Source organism: Zonotrichia albicollis, chromosome 1 (genome assembly GCF_047830755.1).
Source record: "Zonotrichia albicollis isolate bZonAlb1 chromosome 1, bZonAlb1.hap1, whole genome shotgun sequence".
In the NCBI taxonomy this organism is placed as follows: domain Eukaryota; kingdom Metazoa; phylum Chordata; class Aves; order Passeriformes; family Passerellidae; genus Zonotrichia; species Zonotrichia albicollis.
This window is the reverse complement of record NC_133819.1, coordinates 42139795-42156243: the sequence shown is the minus strand read 5'-3', so window position 1 is coordinate 42156243 and position 16449 is coordinate 42139795. Positions and strand designations below refer to the sequence as shown.

General features: G+C 36.3%; 1 protein-coding gene across 1 annotated transcript in view; it reads left to right on the top strand.

Moving 5' to 3' along the window:
• Positions 1 to 14890, top strand: part of TOPAZ1 (testis and ovary specific TOPAZ 1) — a 40392-nt gene extending 25502 nt beyond the window's left edge. The window contains exons 11-20 of the mRNA XM_074539218.1: positions 4 to 96; positions 395 to 510; positions 1393 to 1459; positions 2432 to 2606; positions 4132 to 4232; positions 7234 to 7399; positions 8219 to 8383; positions 9396 to 9599; positions 10664 to 10847; positions 11479 to 14890. Of these exons, the coding sequence (XP_074395319.1) occupies positions 4 to 96; positions 395 to 510; positions 1393 to 1459; positions 2432 to 2606; positions 4132 to 4232; positions 7234 to 7399; positions 8219 to 8383; positions 9396 to 9599; positions 10664 to 10847; positions 11479 to 11689 (1482 nt within the window). The 3' untranslated portion in view covers positions 11690 to 14890. The remainder of the gene's footprint in view (positions 1 to 3; positions 97 to 394; positions 511 to 1392; positions 1460 to 2431; positions 2607 to 4131; positions 4233 to 7233; positions 7400 to 8218; positions 8384 to 9395; positions 9600 to 10663; positions 10848 to 11478) is intronic.
• The last annotated feature ends 1559 nt before the right edge of the window (positions 14891 to 16449 follow it).

The following is a 16449-nucleotide window of genomic DNA, read 5'->3' as shown; positions in this document are numbered from 1 at the left end:
TAGCCAGCTATAGAAGTTCTTCTGAAAGTTTTTGAGCACGTGGCTTCTTTGAATATAAGAAATGCTGTGCCTACATTAATCAGTACCTTCTGTAAGGTATGAGTTTCATTTGTACTACTGCTGCTTGTTGGAATTTCTGAAATACTATATTTACACATATTGCCTGTTTGAAAACTCAAACATATCAGTTTAAAAACCAGTACTGAAATAATATGAAAAATGTTATTGTGAGTAGCTGAATTCGTGGTATAGATTTTCATTTATTCCTTCATTTTTGACTGAGATTCACTGCAATGTATTCTTCCCAATGTTGTTTGCCATTTACCTCTGAAGATGCATTAAGTCATCACAACTTTTAATGTGCTTACTTCTCTTACCTTGTTTGATATTACAGCTCATCGATGCTGGTATGTTCCTTGAGTTAGAACATTTTGACTACATTATTAAGTTACTTCGCCAGTTGCAAGTTTCTAGTTGGGAAATGAGTACTGTCTTGAACATAAAGTCCAGGTATGTCTTTGAGGAGCTGTTCTCTAATTATAGCTGCTTAGCTCCTTCTTCAGCATCTATTTTTATAAATTTATGTGGAGTCCTTAAAAGATGTGTTGAATGAAAATGCTATCATATCATGCCCAATTGTATTTTAAAGTGCTGTCAATCTACTGTGTTTTAAAGACCAAGCACTGTTAAATCAGAATTTAGATTCCGACCACAATTACTAGTTTTTCCATATCAATCACCATTGTACAATTTGCTGCCAGCTGTGATAGAAGTTCATATAGCTAGCCAAATTAGAAACATCGTGGTTTAATATATAATTTATAATATTAATGTGTCTTTTACCCACTTGAGCAAATGGTACTTCTGCAATAAACAACCCTTCAAGGATTAGTTATAATCTGAAGTAGTTTTCTAGTTTCCTTTACAGTGTGACTACATAAACATTTGTGCCAACACTACTAGGGAGGAGGGTCAATTTTTGAGTACTGCTGGGATATGCTGGACAAAATGTCAAATCTGTTCAAAAACTGCTAATACTTCCCCATCTCTTGAACCAGATGGTGATCCTTTTTCATTTTTGTATCGTCTGCATCAAATACACATACAAAAAAGTTGAGAAACTAAATTTGTGATTCATAAACATACCTTTGATTCTTAGTGGAAACCAAATATGCAGCATCTGTGAAAATAGCTCTGCTCAATTATTTGTTTAATACATCGCTAACTTCCCTTGGCAAGATTTTAAATGAGCATTTCCAGTGTGCAGTTTATGTAATGTGAAGCAAATAGGATCAAAAATCACATCTATTTAATGTTCATATTTGATAATTTGTTGTTCAATAGGATGTGTTAAAATTCAAGTATTCTTTTTTTTTTTTTTTCTTATGGAAGAATTAAGGAAAGATATTTTGAAAAGACATGGATTTTTGACTTCAACTTAGCAGTGGCTGAAATTCAGGTACAGTATGTGCATTCTTCATGACTTCTTTAAAACCTACATGAAATAGCAATTTCTATAAATTTTTAAATCAGTGGGCTTTATTATCAAATATAGTGAGCTTCTGCAAAGCCATGTGTGGGACGAGTTAACATGCAGGAGAAAAACTGTCTTTGGCCCTTCTGTAATGTGAGTCTTTTGATTTACATACTTGTAGTTTTTTATATTCATTTTGCATCAAATTGAAAGATTTTGTAACTTAAGCAATTATTTCCTCTGCTTTACATTTGTTGTGCTTGTAACTGGTAGTGGTACATCACTCCTCACCAAAAATTTATTTAATACAATATTTGGCAGATGGAATTCATATCTGGTATAAAAATAGATAAGAAAATTGTCAGAGCAATTGACAACATTGAGCAGTATTTTAAAGAATAAGAAAATGTTGTAAAACATTCTTTATTTGGATGCTTGTGTCTTTCATGTTCAAGGTCAGATTACTCATTATGCACAATTATAATATAGTTTGCATATTATCACACATACTGTGTAGATGCAGAGATTGAAATATAAAAAGGGAAAAAACAGTACTGATTTTTTTGCTCCTTTAACACCAGTCATCAAGTGATCTGGCAAGCAAAAGACTAATTCATATAGAAAATAACCATAAACTCAGCATGCATCATGGGAAAAAAAAATACTGAATAAATGCCAGTTCCTAAATAGGATGAATAAGTTATGAGCTTTCTCAATTGGGGTCATGACATGAAAAAAGGAATTTAATTTCTTGAGGTATAGAAGTAATTAGCAGTCCATGCAAGTTTGGCAACATGTAACTGCCATATGACCATGAATGTTCTTGGCAGTAGCATTTCATCTGCATTTTTTCTCCTTTAAGTCTTATTCCAGGTTCATATCTCAAATTTCACTTTATTTTCTGTTTGGTTTTCTGGAATCAGGTTTGCTTATATTTATCCTTTACCTCCTTTTCAGCACTGCAAGGAAAAAAGGGATTGGACCAAGCTGGGAGCTTTGTATCTTAATGCAAGAACTGGATGTGAACATTTTGTGGATCTTCAGAAATTGTTTTTATCTATTGCTGAAATTCTAACCAAGGATTCTGAGGCAGACAGACCAGGAGTCCCTTTTTGTGATTTTGCTGATATAGGTAAAATTAAGATGCAAGAAGTGGTTTTCGTAGAGGTTTTAAAGGAGATAAAAAATTAATTCTATAGTTTTCTGATTATTGGTTAATTTTATGTTACAATGTTCTGAATCTTTTGAGGTGTAAATACTGTCAGCTGTAATGTTCAGTACAAGCTGTTTTCCAGTAGAAATAAAATGCTTACACTTAAGGAAGATTCTGAAGGAGGAGGAGTAGAGTTTTGTGAAATCAGAAAGAGAACCCAGAATTCATGATCTTTCAATAAAAATGGCCCATGCTCAGAACAACAGCAAAAGTATTTCAGTATTTTCATGTAAAGTGTCACATGAAAATGTTACATCATATTAATAGCATAAATAAGCTTTACTGCTGTAAGTATATATACTTGTGTGTTTTAAAACACGTTGAACAGTTTACATCATATATCATTTTTACCTTTTTTTTTAGGAAATTGGATTTTTAGAATTATTTTATTCTCCAAAGAATCAATGGTTTCTGCATGGGCTGGGTGCTCGAGAACCCAATGTTTTAATGGTTCTGGCAGGTTTTCTTGCCTCTTTCCTCCCTGTGCCCCTTCATTTGCATATCTGTATCATTCTTCCTAATGAGTTTGCAGATTACTGAGGCTTGGTAAAGTGTCAGTGGAATATTAAATCATTTTGCAAAGAATTACTTCGATATTTTTCAACCTGTATTATCTACTAAAACATAATGAATATTTGTTCCAGATATGTGACATATCCTTTCTGACCACAGACTTTCATATCATAAAAAAGCTTCAAGTTGTGACAGAGGGAGAAGATTTTGTTGGAGCTTGGAACTTAGTCTGTCTTTCCTAGAGCAGTGGTCTCCCAGTTGATAGGCACCTCCATCAGTAAAAACTTTTTGAGCAGTGACCCACAATTTATTTATTTATATGTTATATACATTTATATGTTATATACATTAAATATACACAATTTATTTATATGTTATATACCATTATATTGAATTCTCTATAAACCGTACACAAAAACAGGAATTACAAATACAAGCTAAATATTAAATAAACACTGTATTTTAAAGTATTTTACTTATTTTTATTTTCTAATAGTACAAAAAATATTTCTTTCCTGCAGCTGAATGGATTGCTGTACTCACACCCTACTTTGAGACCACTGCTCAAAAATTCTAAGTGCTTCCAAAGAGGTTGTAATTACTCAGTTCTGCAATTGCCATAATTTCTTCATAGTGCCATAAAATGTAAAGCTTACTTTACAAGTAATGATGTTACTAAATTATGCCATCACATGTCCAATCATTTTATGGATGACTTGGACTACTATGAAATACTGTCTGAATAAACTATAGTTATTTACTCTCCTTCTGATGTTAAGACTTAGGAAGTTGCTGCTTTTAATGGCAAGTATTTCAGAAAATTCATTTAGTATTTTCACAATTACTGTGTTTTTGAAATGTGTAATTTCTTTAAAACTGCATTTACATGTTAAATAAATAAACAAATAAGCCTTATTCTTTTCCTTTCCAGTAATGAAAAATTCCCAGCATAATAAAGCAGACAGACTTTTCATTGGAAGGACTGGGATAAGCGTAATGTATTCGTATCACAAAGTACTGCAGTGGATAAAGGTATGCAGTTCTACAGGAGCCTGACTGGAAGAAAAAGAGAAAAAGAATTAGCAATTTCTCTTCTGGATATTAAACTCTGTTTTCTCTAGTGGAATGACTGGGTGTGCCACCTGCCTCCCTGCTCTCTTAGCACTTTCTAACTGTCCAGCTGGACCAGCACATTTATCGTGGCTTTCTCAGCAGTAGTCTTCTATGGAGCCTGTCATAACTTGGTCTTACAACCTAGAAACTGATTGTTCATGTTCATTTTGTGATTTTTCTGAGCTGAGGTTGAATCTGAACTAAGAGACAGGCCTTCCTGAGATTCTGAGGTGATGTGCTGATGGCATTATTTCCCAGAAACATTACTTTCTTCCACTTGGCAATCATGTTGTATTCTGAGACCTCCCAGCTGAAGTGATATTTAGAGAAGTTTGGGCAATTTCCTGCACTGGTGCTTCTGCATCTGACCTCAAATAGAATGGATAAGGCCGGAAGACAGAAAATCAGTATAGCACATCTGTGCTTGGTCATCTCCCTGCTCCCCAGAACTGCTGAAGTGCTCTTCTTCCACTGAATCTAAGTTTCTAAGTTCCGTGAATCTTGTAAAACTCCAGTGGTCACAAAGAAATACCTTTACAATCAAATCTTTGCTATCAAACATTACACAGAGCCAGAGCTAAGAGACTAGACTTTTGACTGGATATTTTTTACATTCCTTATGCTCCAGACAGTATTGGTCATAATTTCACTGCAGTTAAGATCCATTTCAATGTTAAATTTGTCTTCTTCTTCCTGGAAGGAACCAGTGCATACCAAACTAGATCTCTTATAGAAAGTAACATGAAAAGTGATAGCATAAGAAGTAATATTAACCCCCAGTTATTTTAGATTGTGTTTTGGTCAGTGATCCCATTCTGAATTTGGGCCTGGACCTTTCAGCTAATAATTATGCTGTACTGGGATGTGTAGCATCCCAGAAATTCTCCCCCCTTGGCCAATCCACAAGCCCTCAGGGATGTTTGTCATCCCATACAGGATGATTTTTATGAACAGAAGGAAATGCTTTCAATCCCCTTTTGTCTCTTGAAGTTTTGGGTTGGGTTTTCTGTGCAAATTACCATCAGGGAACCCTTCCTAGTTCACATCGACGAATTAAATTGTCTTTTGTACAGTTGTCTCTAGGGGATGCCCTTCAGGAATTCTGTTATGTAAAAAACCTGTGCACTGCTCAGTCTGTTTCCAGGGTCAAGCCAGGGAGATATATAGTAGAGATGCTTGGTCTAGAGACAGGATGCCTGTTCTGATAAACCATTAAGCATCACCTTAATCAGTTGAATGGTCTTCAGCAAGTCCCTTTCCAGCTGCAGCACAGTGCGGTGCTGTTTAAGAGTAAAGGGAAGGAGAGGGGGTCTTTTTATTAGCACTTGACTAATACTACACTAGAACTCTAGGGTTTTTTGTTCCATAAAACTTAGCAGTTAGAGCAGTTAAGATACTCCTGACCACAGAAGAGAGAATCTAAATTCTTGGCATTGAGGAGTGGCAGTGCTCACATGCCCACTGAAGAGTTTCGTTTGGCTTGGGTTTTGGCTGTCTTCTTCAGCATACAGTGTTTGTGTGCCTTCAGGCATTTTAGCTGTTTTCCAGTCCATCTTAAGGGAGAGCCTTATCTTGGATTGCATAACCCCTGATATTTCAAGGAGATTCATCTTCATGTCCTAATTTCTTCTCCTAATATGTGAGAAGCACATATAGTGTTATTCTCATACAACGTGAGTTACTAAAAGTAGATACTTAGAATACTATGATTTCTTTCATGTCTAGAGCAAAAGATCTTTATTTCTTTGAAAGTGTTGTGTTAGTATCAAACCTACTTCTCAAGAGTTTACTGACCAAGATCCTCAAAAAGCCTTGTAGACAACCTGTGTTCACCATATTAGAGTGTGAATGAGGTTCTGCTCTGAATGATTTTTGTCAAAACTGGCAGATCCCAAATTCATCTCTGCTTCAGGAAGCTGTCATTCTTACCTCTCTCCACCTGTTTCACTCCATTATATATCAGATATATCCCTAATCCTGGGCTGATGGGCTAGTATCTACTTGATCCATGTCTCTTTTGCCCAAAAGGTAGTCCAGAAAGTATGGTAGTAATGAATTTGCTCTTCCTGCTCTGCCCAAGTTAATTTTGGCTTTAGGACATGGCCTGTGCTGTTTTATAAATATGTTGGACTGCCTGAAACTCTAAATGTGCTTTTCATATAATTTTTCCTTCAAGAACATCAAACCCCTTTATTGCAGAGCTTTAGTGGCTCTTGGGGGTAAAATATGTATGCTGCTTGGTCCTGAAGACAATTTTCTTTGTAAGAGGTAAGGAAACTTCATAAAATAGATGTACTTCAAAAAACCATGCAACAAACAGCCAAAAAGTTGTTAAGATGAAGTTTCTGAAGAAAACCAGTCTAAATACCAATCTGGAATGTGATGATAAAGTTGTTGGTTGTTACAATGTTGGCCAGATAAGCCCAGTGTCCTGCTGCTTACAATCATCAGTGTTTTCTTTGACTTACACTGGAGTAATTATTTCAGTTTAACAATTATGTCTCTGCTGCACAATGAAAATTGTCTGTATGATCTTTTTAGATCGTGTAGTACTGAATGAAATCAAAATTAAAAATATTAAACCAAGGTAGGCACATAAAAATAAATTACAAAATATATTTAAAATACTGTATTGAACATTATATAGTAGAAATAATGTTACGGGTAATAGTGTGTTGGGAACTCTTCGACAATAGGTTGGTAGAGTTTTTTTGTCTACATAGTAAAAAAACCCGAAATTCTTCATTTGAAATTCTACTAGACTTCACCCCTGACTCAGTTTGGAACAGGTAACTGCATCAATACCTATAAATCTGTGTCATCAAATTAAGTCTGTTATATTTTATGTAAATATACTCTGTGTTCACTGGTACCATTGCTTTCTCTGACCTTCCCTCTTTCCCTCTCCCTCTTACACCAGGGAAGGAAGGTTTTGGATAAACTGCATGAGCTACAGATAGATTTTACACTCTTGAAAGGACTTGTAGGTGCAGGGAAGTCAGCATCCAGATGTCAGATTGTTAATAAAGCCACAGAAATCTTTCTTTATTCTGGACATTTGGATGGAGCAATAAGGGTATTGAGAGGTAAGCCTGTGTTAAAATTTTGGCTTAAATTTGAACAGTTCACTTCTATGACAGATTTCTGAGAAAAGTTACAAGCTGGTCTGTGTTACTAAATATAGTCAATAATACTGAGGCAGCGGAAAGGTGATCGTCTTACTGGTTATGTTCTTCTTTATATGTATAAGAAATATTACAACTAATTTTTTCAGATGCTTTCACAGTATTCTACTATCAACACCATTCTACCTAAAAATCTGCCATAATGAAGGAGGAGTGCAGCTTGGAAAATGATGCTGTCCCATGCTGGGAGTGTAGTTTTCCTTTGAACCAAGGGACATTCAGTGTCAAATTTCTGGCTTGGGTCCATGCAATGTTCCTTTGCACCTCATAGGATCCTCATTTTGTATAATTGCTTTAGAACAGAACCATATTTATGCAATTATTACATATGGCATTTTGGAACTCGGATCTGCTGAAAATAGAAGAAATTCAGAAGTAAAAATAATAGAATGTACGCTGTAAAGTGATATTGAGGATGTAAATTTGCTGTTCAGTTTTATAGCTGTACATTGATACATACATATCTATATGTGCCACAGACAGTCCATTTTACTGCAGTGATATTTCACAAAAGGGATGATTTGCAATATAACAGTTCAGAGAATCAGTCTAAGGAATATTGGTCATGAGAAACAAATTATTAATAAGTCAAGGTGCACTTCTTGTGCATTTCTGAGGTTTGTGTCATGGTACAGTGTACATTACATTCTTAATGGCTCAAAGTCTCAACATCAGAAGTTCCAGTTCCTGGAAATAACACTGCACTGTTGTTTGCCACAGAGTCAGAGTGGATCACAGATGCACCGTTGTGGCCCTGTGATAAAATGGACATCCTCAATCGACATAATCTGTTATGTGCAATAGTGCACAAATACTTGAGGAAGAGTTTGTACAGGCAGGCATTTGAAGTTCTGCAGAACTTACCAGGTTTGCAGAAACATTCTGGTAAGTAAAGAAGAAGATACTGTGTAAAGAGCTAAAAATTTAACAGATGATTCTGTGCTGTTCTTGTATTGTTTTCTAACTAAAATTTGCTGAAGTAAGATGGGTTTATACAAGCCTGTTTGTGTTTTCCAAAGAGTATAGTGTCAGTTAAATATGTGTTGTGCTCTGCAGCTCTTGCTGCACTTGTGCACACACCCCCGTCCTCTTTTGCTCAGTTACTATGCAGGGCAACAGAAAGACTCATTAAATTTTTAAGGATCTGTACAGTCTATACAGTGAGATAAATTAGGAATATTTTAATTTTATTTTATCTTAATTTCAGGTGAATGAGGTGGGGATTTTTTTCTTTAACTGAGCTGGCTAACCTAAGCATCTCTTATGTACCATGTTAAGAACCAACTGCTCTGTCAGGCTCAATTTATCTGACAGATTTTGGATGAGTACTTCAAAATGAGATATGTAGTTACTTAGGCTCCACTGAGGAAACCTCAGCTGATTCCTGTGTGTAGGGCTCTCAGTCTACTGCCACTTTTAGGTATTTTAGGAGAGATTGGTTGGAAAACAATCTACTTTAGAGAATACTGAAAGGAACCTAGTTCTTCAAGTTATGAGGTAAATACAGCAAGGCTGTTCAGTCCTGCCAAAAAGGTGACAGTTCAGAGTAAGAGTAGAAGCAGAAAACCAAGGGGGTTTTTATTGGTGGAAATCTTAAATCTGAGAGATCAGATGAAGATTGTATTTATAGGCTGGAGCAAGTGAATGTATTTTTATGTGATTCTCTTGGTTTTGGCAGCAAATTCTTACTTGAACCTTAACACTTGTCCTTCGAAATGTGAACAAACTACTGTATGGAAAGACTTTTGATGAATAAAGCATTCATGTTATCCCAACCTTGTTCCATCTTGCTGATAGGGGCAAGAGTTCTGATTTAGGTACTGATTGAGAAAATGATCCTTCAACTAGATTTGCATTTTCATTGATTCAGTAGTTAATATTTTTAATTTCATTTCAGATATTATAGATGCTTCTCAATATAGCTGCCTTTTTAACAAGCTGATAAATGCCTGTTTTGAGAACAAGAACCTTGGTGTCTCATCTTCTGCAGTAGACTTCATGCTTTCCAAAAAAATTGCTATTGATTTTGTTTTACTTAGAGGATTAATCACAGCTTTGGGAAGAAGTTCTTTATGGTCCAAAGCTAGGACCTATTACAAAAGTAAGTTCCTTCTTGAACAATATCCTCCCCTTACATTCTTTAGATAATGTGCTCATAACATTTTAGTATGAGTAAGAAGAAAAACACTGCTTTCTGTGTCACTCTCGGGAATTTATTTGTAACCAAAAATACTTATTAGGAAATGGTGAATTGAAAATAAGAATGAGTGCATACTACCTGGCATGAAATAAATGTAGTTGTGATAAATTAATTTTTTACATTCAGTTCCAGAATTTCGAGTATGTGAGTTCTGAAATGATTGAAAAGTGCATCATCTTCACATTTTCATCTAGGCAAATTAGATTTCCTGATACTTTTCTCTAGAAGTGTACCAGCATCTCTGTGGTGGTAAAATTATTAATATTTAAGATTTGAGAAGTCTAGCTAATTATTTTATCCTAACTAGAAGAAAATTCCTTTCAACTAAAAACTGATAGTCTGTAATTGTTTTCAACTCCCCATTTCTGAGCTAAGGTAATACTGGATGAGCCATTCTGAAGAGGGTCTCTCCATACAGTCACATTATTTACTTTTTGGTTCTGCCTTAGAATCATTGCGGTTTGCAGACTGCTTTAAGAGACCATCCTTTCTGGCATGGATACTTGGTTTTGTTAACATTGGAATTAGAGTTTTTCCTCATCTCTTTTTTTTTTTTTTCCCTGAAATGCTATGTTGGGTTGCTGGGATCACTTGACAGAAGAAGGGGGAACAAAGCAGGAGATGCTGTTCAAATGTTCTCTCACTTTGACCATGATTAACAGCTTCTGTTCTGACCTGCCTAAATGGTACTTGTGTTATCACAGACTTGCTGTCTCCAGACTTCTAACACAGCTTTTTAATCATAGCTGATAAAACTCATTGAAAAAAAATCCCAACATTTTACAACTGTGAATATTAGTGTGAGTGCTGTGTGCTGTGTTCTCCGGTCAGGCCATTTCATAGGTGAAATGGTAAAATCCATTAAGGCTTGGGGGTTGGGGTTTTTCCACATTTAGTCACACAGAAGAGAGATCTGTGTTTAGTATTGGTAATCCTGATTCCTCATTTTCTGCATTTACTCTCAGATGCTTTATCACTGGGTTGCTACCCAGAGCTGCAGGGAAATTTATATCACAAACTTCTGAAGGTTCCCTCTTACCTGTCTGAAGTTGAGATGCTGTTGGCCATTGAAATATTTCTTGTTTCAAATGCCAGTGATATTCAAAGTTCAAGGACTACTAGCCAGACTCTTCAAATAATACTGAAAAGGTTTGTTGTCAGATATGTACCATTTTGATTGTATTTATTCATGTGATCATGTAAGTAATAGATCTTGATTTCCTTATCCTTCTCAAAGAATACATCTCTTCCTTTTGTTCCTTGGGTAAGTGAGAAGTTTTTTATCTCTTGTTCCCATGTGTAAGGTACTGTATATCTGTTTGTTTTCTTAAATAGTAAGTTCTGCTTTTGCAAAAAATGTAGGCATGTCACTTAGGCACAGCCTTGTTCCAAAAGTAATTACATGCCAAAACTGAGTGAACCTTATGGATTCAGCATGTACATGAATTCTTACTATATCCAGTTCATTAAATGGTTTGCATTCCTTTACTTTTTTTTTTCATTAAATGTGCTGTGAGTATTGCAGAGCTACTTTGCACTGGTATTAAGGCTTACTATTTTTCATTACCATTAAAGATGTTAAAAATACTCTTTCTATAACTTTTTAATTCTTCAGAACAGTAATATAATCTGTCTAGAAATTAGCATAATATTTATCAGTGAAAAATACAAGGCATTATTTGAATGTTTTTGTCACTTTCCTGCCAATATAAAGTGATAGACAAGTGACACATAGGCCTGTATGGTACCTAATTTTATATTTGTTAAAATTGCCTTACAGATCTGAAGAAACAGTTCAGAATAACAGTGCCTATCACGAGGCAGTGGAGAGGCTGATCCAGGCAGCTCATTTATCTGATCCAAAGCTTTTTCTTAAGCATTTGACAGTGAATGTTAATATGGAAGAAGTTTATAGACTGGAGCATTCATCTGCTCTGAAATGGCTGCAGGAGAATATGAAATGGGCTGAGAAGGTCTGGCTGTCCCAGTAGTTACTAAACAGTTTCCACTGTGTTCAGACTGTGCCTTACTGATTTACAGCAAGGTTTCAAACTCAAGTTGTGGTTTTTAATACTGTATTGATGATAATGCAGAGAGTAGCACAGAAATAGCAATTTTTCCCCTAACTATCACACTAACTTATGTAGATGTTTTGCAATGGCATCGCCATAATGAGGAAGTTGCAGCCTCAGAAACTACATTGTCCATTCTTACAAAGAATTAGCACTTAGCTTCTTTCTCCCAGCAGATGATCATATAAGTATAATATAAGCATAGATAAAAGTGTAGGTAAGTACATTGGTTGAGTGCATCTGCTGTTCTTGAGTGAAACATTTTCCACATTCATTCATAGTCTGTAGAAGTAACACCTATTTACTTTTGTCTGCCTTACAGTAACTTGTGAGGTCACTGTCCCAACTGTTTGCACCTTAGATCTTAATTTCTTTGCTCCAAAAGCCCAATAAAAAGCACTGAGAATAAAATAACTTCAGAATCACTTGAGATATGCCTGATTTAGGATACCTTTCCTCACAGAACTGAGAGCCTACACGTTGCTCACAGCTGAAGGTTTAGTTGATAATCTAATTAGCTGTTTGTTTGAAGCAGACAGTAGCTTGTGTATGGTTTCACATTTGTGTATATGGATGCTTCCACTGAAAAGGAAAACTTGCATTCTCCCTTGATTGTGCTCTTAGAGAGAGGTGGGTTTGCCCATCTTCTAGGTTCTGCCAACTGCAGGGTGAGATGGAGACTTCTAGCAAGTTTGTTTCACCATTCCTGGTTCTTCAGGATTTCTGCTTTTTTTCCACCTGAAAATCCTGAATCACATTCAAAGCATGAGTTGCATAAGACACATTCTACAGCCTGAGTAAGAAGAACCAAACATTTAATACCAGAAAACCTCTCATGGCAAAACAATACAGCCTCTGTCAAAGTTGATACTTACTGAGCTCACCAATTTTGTAGTGTTGTTAGTTTAGATCTTTGGCACCAGCCTTCACAAACTTGCCAGTAATACAGCTCTTTTGGTCTGCTCTCCATCCCCTTTAAAGCCTTTTGTTCTGAACACTTAAGCTATTTTGGGTATAGAAGTTCATGAGTTTTTAGGCTGTTCCATCATAAGTGAGATTAAGATGGGGGCACAGGACCTCAGTGTTTGAAAAATATCTCTCCTTTGCAGTAGCATAAGTCTATTCCCAGTTCCTGCAGCATTATTTCACATGTGCTTTGCAGCTCTAAATCATGAAAGCCATCATGACCTTAGTACTGGATGGTTGAGAGGAGAGTTTTGGTGTCAGGGGTTTTTGTCTTTAGGGCAGGTTGCCATTCCACTCTTGTGGTTTATGCCATTGATCTGATGTCATGAATCTGATTGTCAGTTGTTGGATTCCTGACCTCCTGAGGGCCAGGTCCTGAACTTTTTCAATACCACTTCTCATCCAGTCTGTTAGGGAATTGCTACTGGAAGAGAGAGAATTGAATCTGATGACCACCAAGATTGCTGCTTTCCTCCTGTGCCACCTGTACAGAAAAATGCTAGGATAGAGACACTTGTTTTTTCACAGGGTATCATTCTTCTGTAGGGATCATCTGCCTGCCTTGTAAAAAATGGTAGATCCAGTACCAGTGGTACCAGATGGCATTTCTGTAGAAGCCATTCACCTCAGTCTTAGAGTACAGTTGGCACTGGTCCAAACAAACTTTGGGTTCCACCCCTTCACATGCATGAAGATAGCTCTGCCATTTGTAAGGGTGTCCACCTGGTCAAATCTAACTGGATTCTGCTGATTTTGCTTCCCAGTAGCTGAAAGACTGGGTAAGAAGTAATCAGGTTTCAGGTGAGGGATCTAAACTGATGCTCTTGCAGGCACTCTAGCATTAGTGTACAGAGCAAGTTTGAAAGGTTCCAAAAACTAAAACTGGTAGTAAGAAGCAAAGTCAGTTTTGCTAATTACTTCTTGTAAGATCCTTTGTGGCTTAATCTCCCTTGGAATAAGCCAGAGGCTATCTGAACCTCAGCTAACTCCCACATTTCTGTGAGTGGTACCCGATGTGGCTAATAGTGTGTTTGACAGACACAGAAGGACAAAATTCTCTTTGTATGGCTTCAAAACTTGTGATGTTCTAGAGACAGCAGAATTTTTTCATCTATAAGCAGCCTTGAATTTTCACTTAGATCATCCTCAGAACAAAACTCCAAATGTTGCTTTATTTTTCAAAGGTTAATCATTGACCTTCAAGCTTAACTTGGAACTGTGTAAAATATTTGCAATGTTTTGGCTCCATCTCCTGAGTATCATCTTCAGCTGATAGCATGTAATCTCTGTCATGTTTTATATTAACAAGCAAAGCAAGCTCCCCAGAAGTTTTGTTACAACTGAGGCTTCTAGTATTTGTGTCAATATAGTGTTTTTCCATTTATCACCATGATAAGCCAGTAGGCAACTGAAACAACTTTGCTGTTAAGTCCTGTATTTCACTGTTTGTTCTGTCTGGGTCCACGTGAAATACAATGCAATTCTCACCAGTTTGATGTGTATCAGAAGGCCAGAGTAACACTCAGTAACATTCTCAGTATTTTGGTTAGAGAAATTCCATGTGCCAAACAGGACAAGACCCCACTGTGGAATGGAAATGAGCCTGGAAAGATGGAAAAAGTATCCTAAAGAATAACGTTTAGTACAGCAGAGGCAATGCAGTTTTGCAAAGCCAGCCACTCAGTAGGCAATATCCATATTTTTGCTTTCTCCCAGTATAAGTTAAGCTGAAAGGACTTCTGTTTGACATTAAACAACATATTTGCTATCATTTTTTCATGTAGGAAATAAAATGTATGTTTACCTGTTTTCAGCGAGAGACGGAAAAATGTGCAAATAAGAACTTCCCTGTGCTGTGCTCAGCAGCTTGGAGTAGACAACACTGTGCTCCTTCAGTATGTTGTTGGATACATGAGAAATTCCCTCTGTGAAAATCTTTCTTCAGTTTTCACTGATTTCACACTATGCTCTTGGAAAACTTATTTTTGTTTGGGTATGGACAGTTTCTTGTAACTAAAACAGAATAATGTGGTTTGGAAGACTTACCACAATTTTATTTCAAATATTGATAATTTTGAGAGTTTCAAGATGCAGGACAGAGGTGAGAAACTGGAAGTAGGACCTTGATAGTTTTATGGTGTTTTATAAAGAGCAATGGGGGAGGGAGGGGGAGCATTTTGGAGGAGTTGTTAAGTTGTTAATAAATGTTTTTTAATATTTATATAAAGCATTCAAAATATCTGAGTCTGTATTGTCATTAAATTATTTAATTATATTCTGATTTTTGTAATGAACACTCTTAGATATGCAGCAAAATAGGCAAGCAACAAAGTAGAGGTGAAGAGTTTAATATCTTGTAACCACTACAAGAGCCTGGAGAATGATATGCCACATGAGGAAGTTGAGAAAGTGTGAAATCAGTCAGACTATGCGGATCTTCGTCACACCAGAGCACACAATGTAGCGAATGCTCATGAATAAATTGGGCTGAAACTCCCAGCTGTGGAGATGGCCAGCTTCCAGTTTTAACTGGGAGTGGAGGCTGCAGCCAGGGTTACAGGCTGTGCTCAGTTCACTGAAGAATTCAAATGGATGTTAGTAAGAGTTCACTTGAGGAGAGATAGCAAAATTAAATAGCTCTGCTGTAGTAGTAGAAGTTTAATTACTAAAGTCTCAATGTCATACTCCTCAGCTTAATAAACTTTAGCCACATTAAAAGCAATTATTCACATTTCTTATCCTTTCACATTCTCCAGATGCATCTCACACCTTTGTGGTTTTTTTGGAGAGGGGTTTTTTTGCAAATCCAGCTCTATATTTTTGAGTCTACACTCCTGCATTAACTTTTTTTTTAATTACTAGAATGATGTGTAGTATCAGAATGATACTGGCATGGTTGTCTCAGAGTTCTGGACCGTTGCATGTGAGAGGATTGGAGAAACTGATGCTATTTTTTGACCTTTCACAAACCAAGGAAACCAACCAAACCAGAAACAAACTAGTGAGGAGAAAACAGTTCCAATTGCCACTTGTAGCAACTTAGAACTAAGAAGCAAGAATGTTTAAAATTCTCTGTTAGGGCTCAAGACATCAAAATACAAACTTTTTCAGATGATAATTTTATCTGGTATAAAACAAGCTTTCCATTTAGAAATCTCTGCAGCTCTTGCTGAGTTAGTGGGATGTGTCCTGGGTATGGATATATGGATAGGGAATATCATGACCAGATAAAACCACAGTAGTACTCCCATCAGCACAAGAAATGTTGGGACTTAGATAAAAAGCAGGAATTAATTCCTGATCTGGGGCAGGATGGGTGTTTGAAAATATGTACCCTAAGCGGTGGAGTTGGTATCTGGCACTGGCACTTGCTGATGACCTCTCCCCATTTATTTTATTCCTCAGCAAGTGAAAATCCAGGTGAAACAAACAGCATGCTTTTCTGTTGAATCAATTAAATTTATTTTTTCATTTGCATAATTGTCCAGCCAATTTGCTTACATAACTAATTGGCTTCTGTTGAAAAGTTAAAAAACACACTGCATGTTACAGAAATTATGAAAATCCCCCAAGGGCTGTGAGAATGTTAACTTGATTTAAAGCTTCACTGAATTAGAGATAGTTCCTAAACCTTGACAGTTCTCTTTTTAACCTTTTTTTGTCTGGAAATGCAATAGATTGCATGCAAGTAACAGCAATCCCAGCAGTTAATC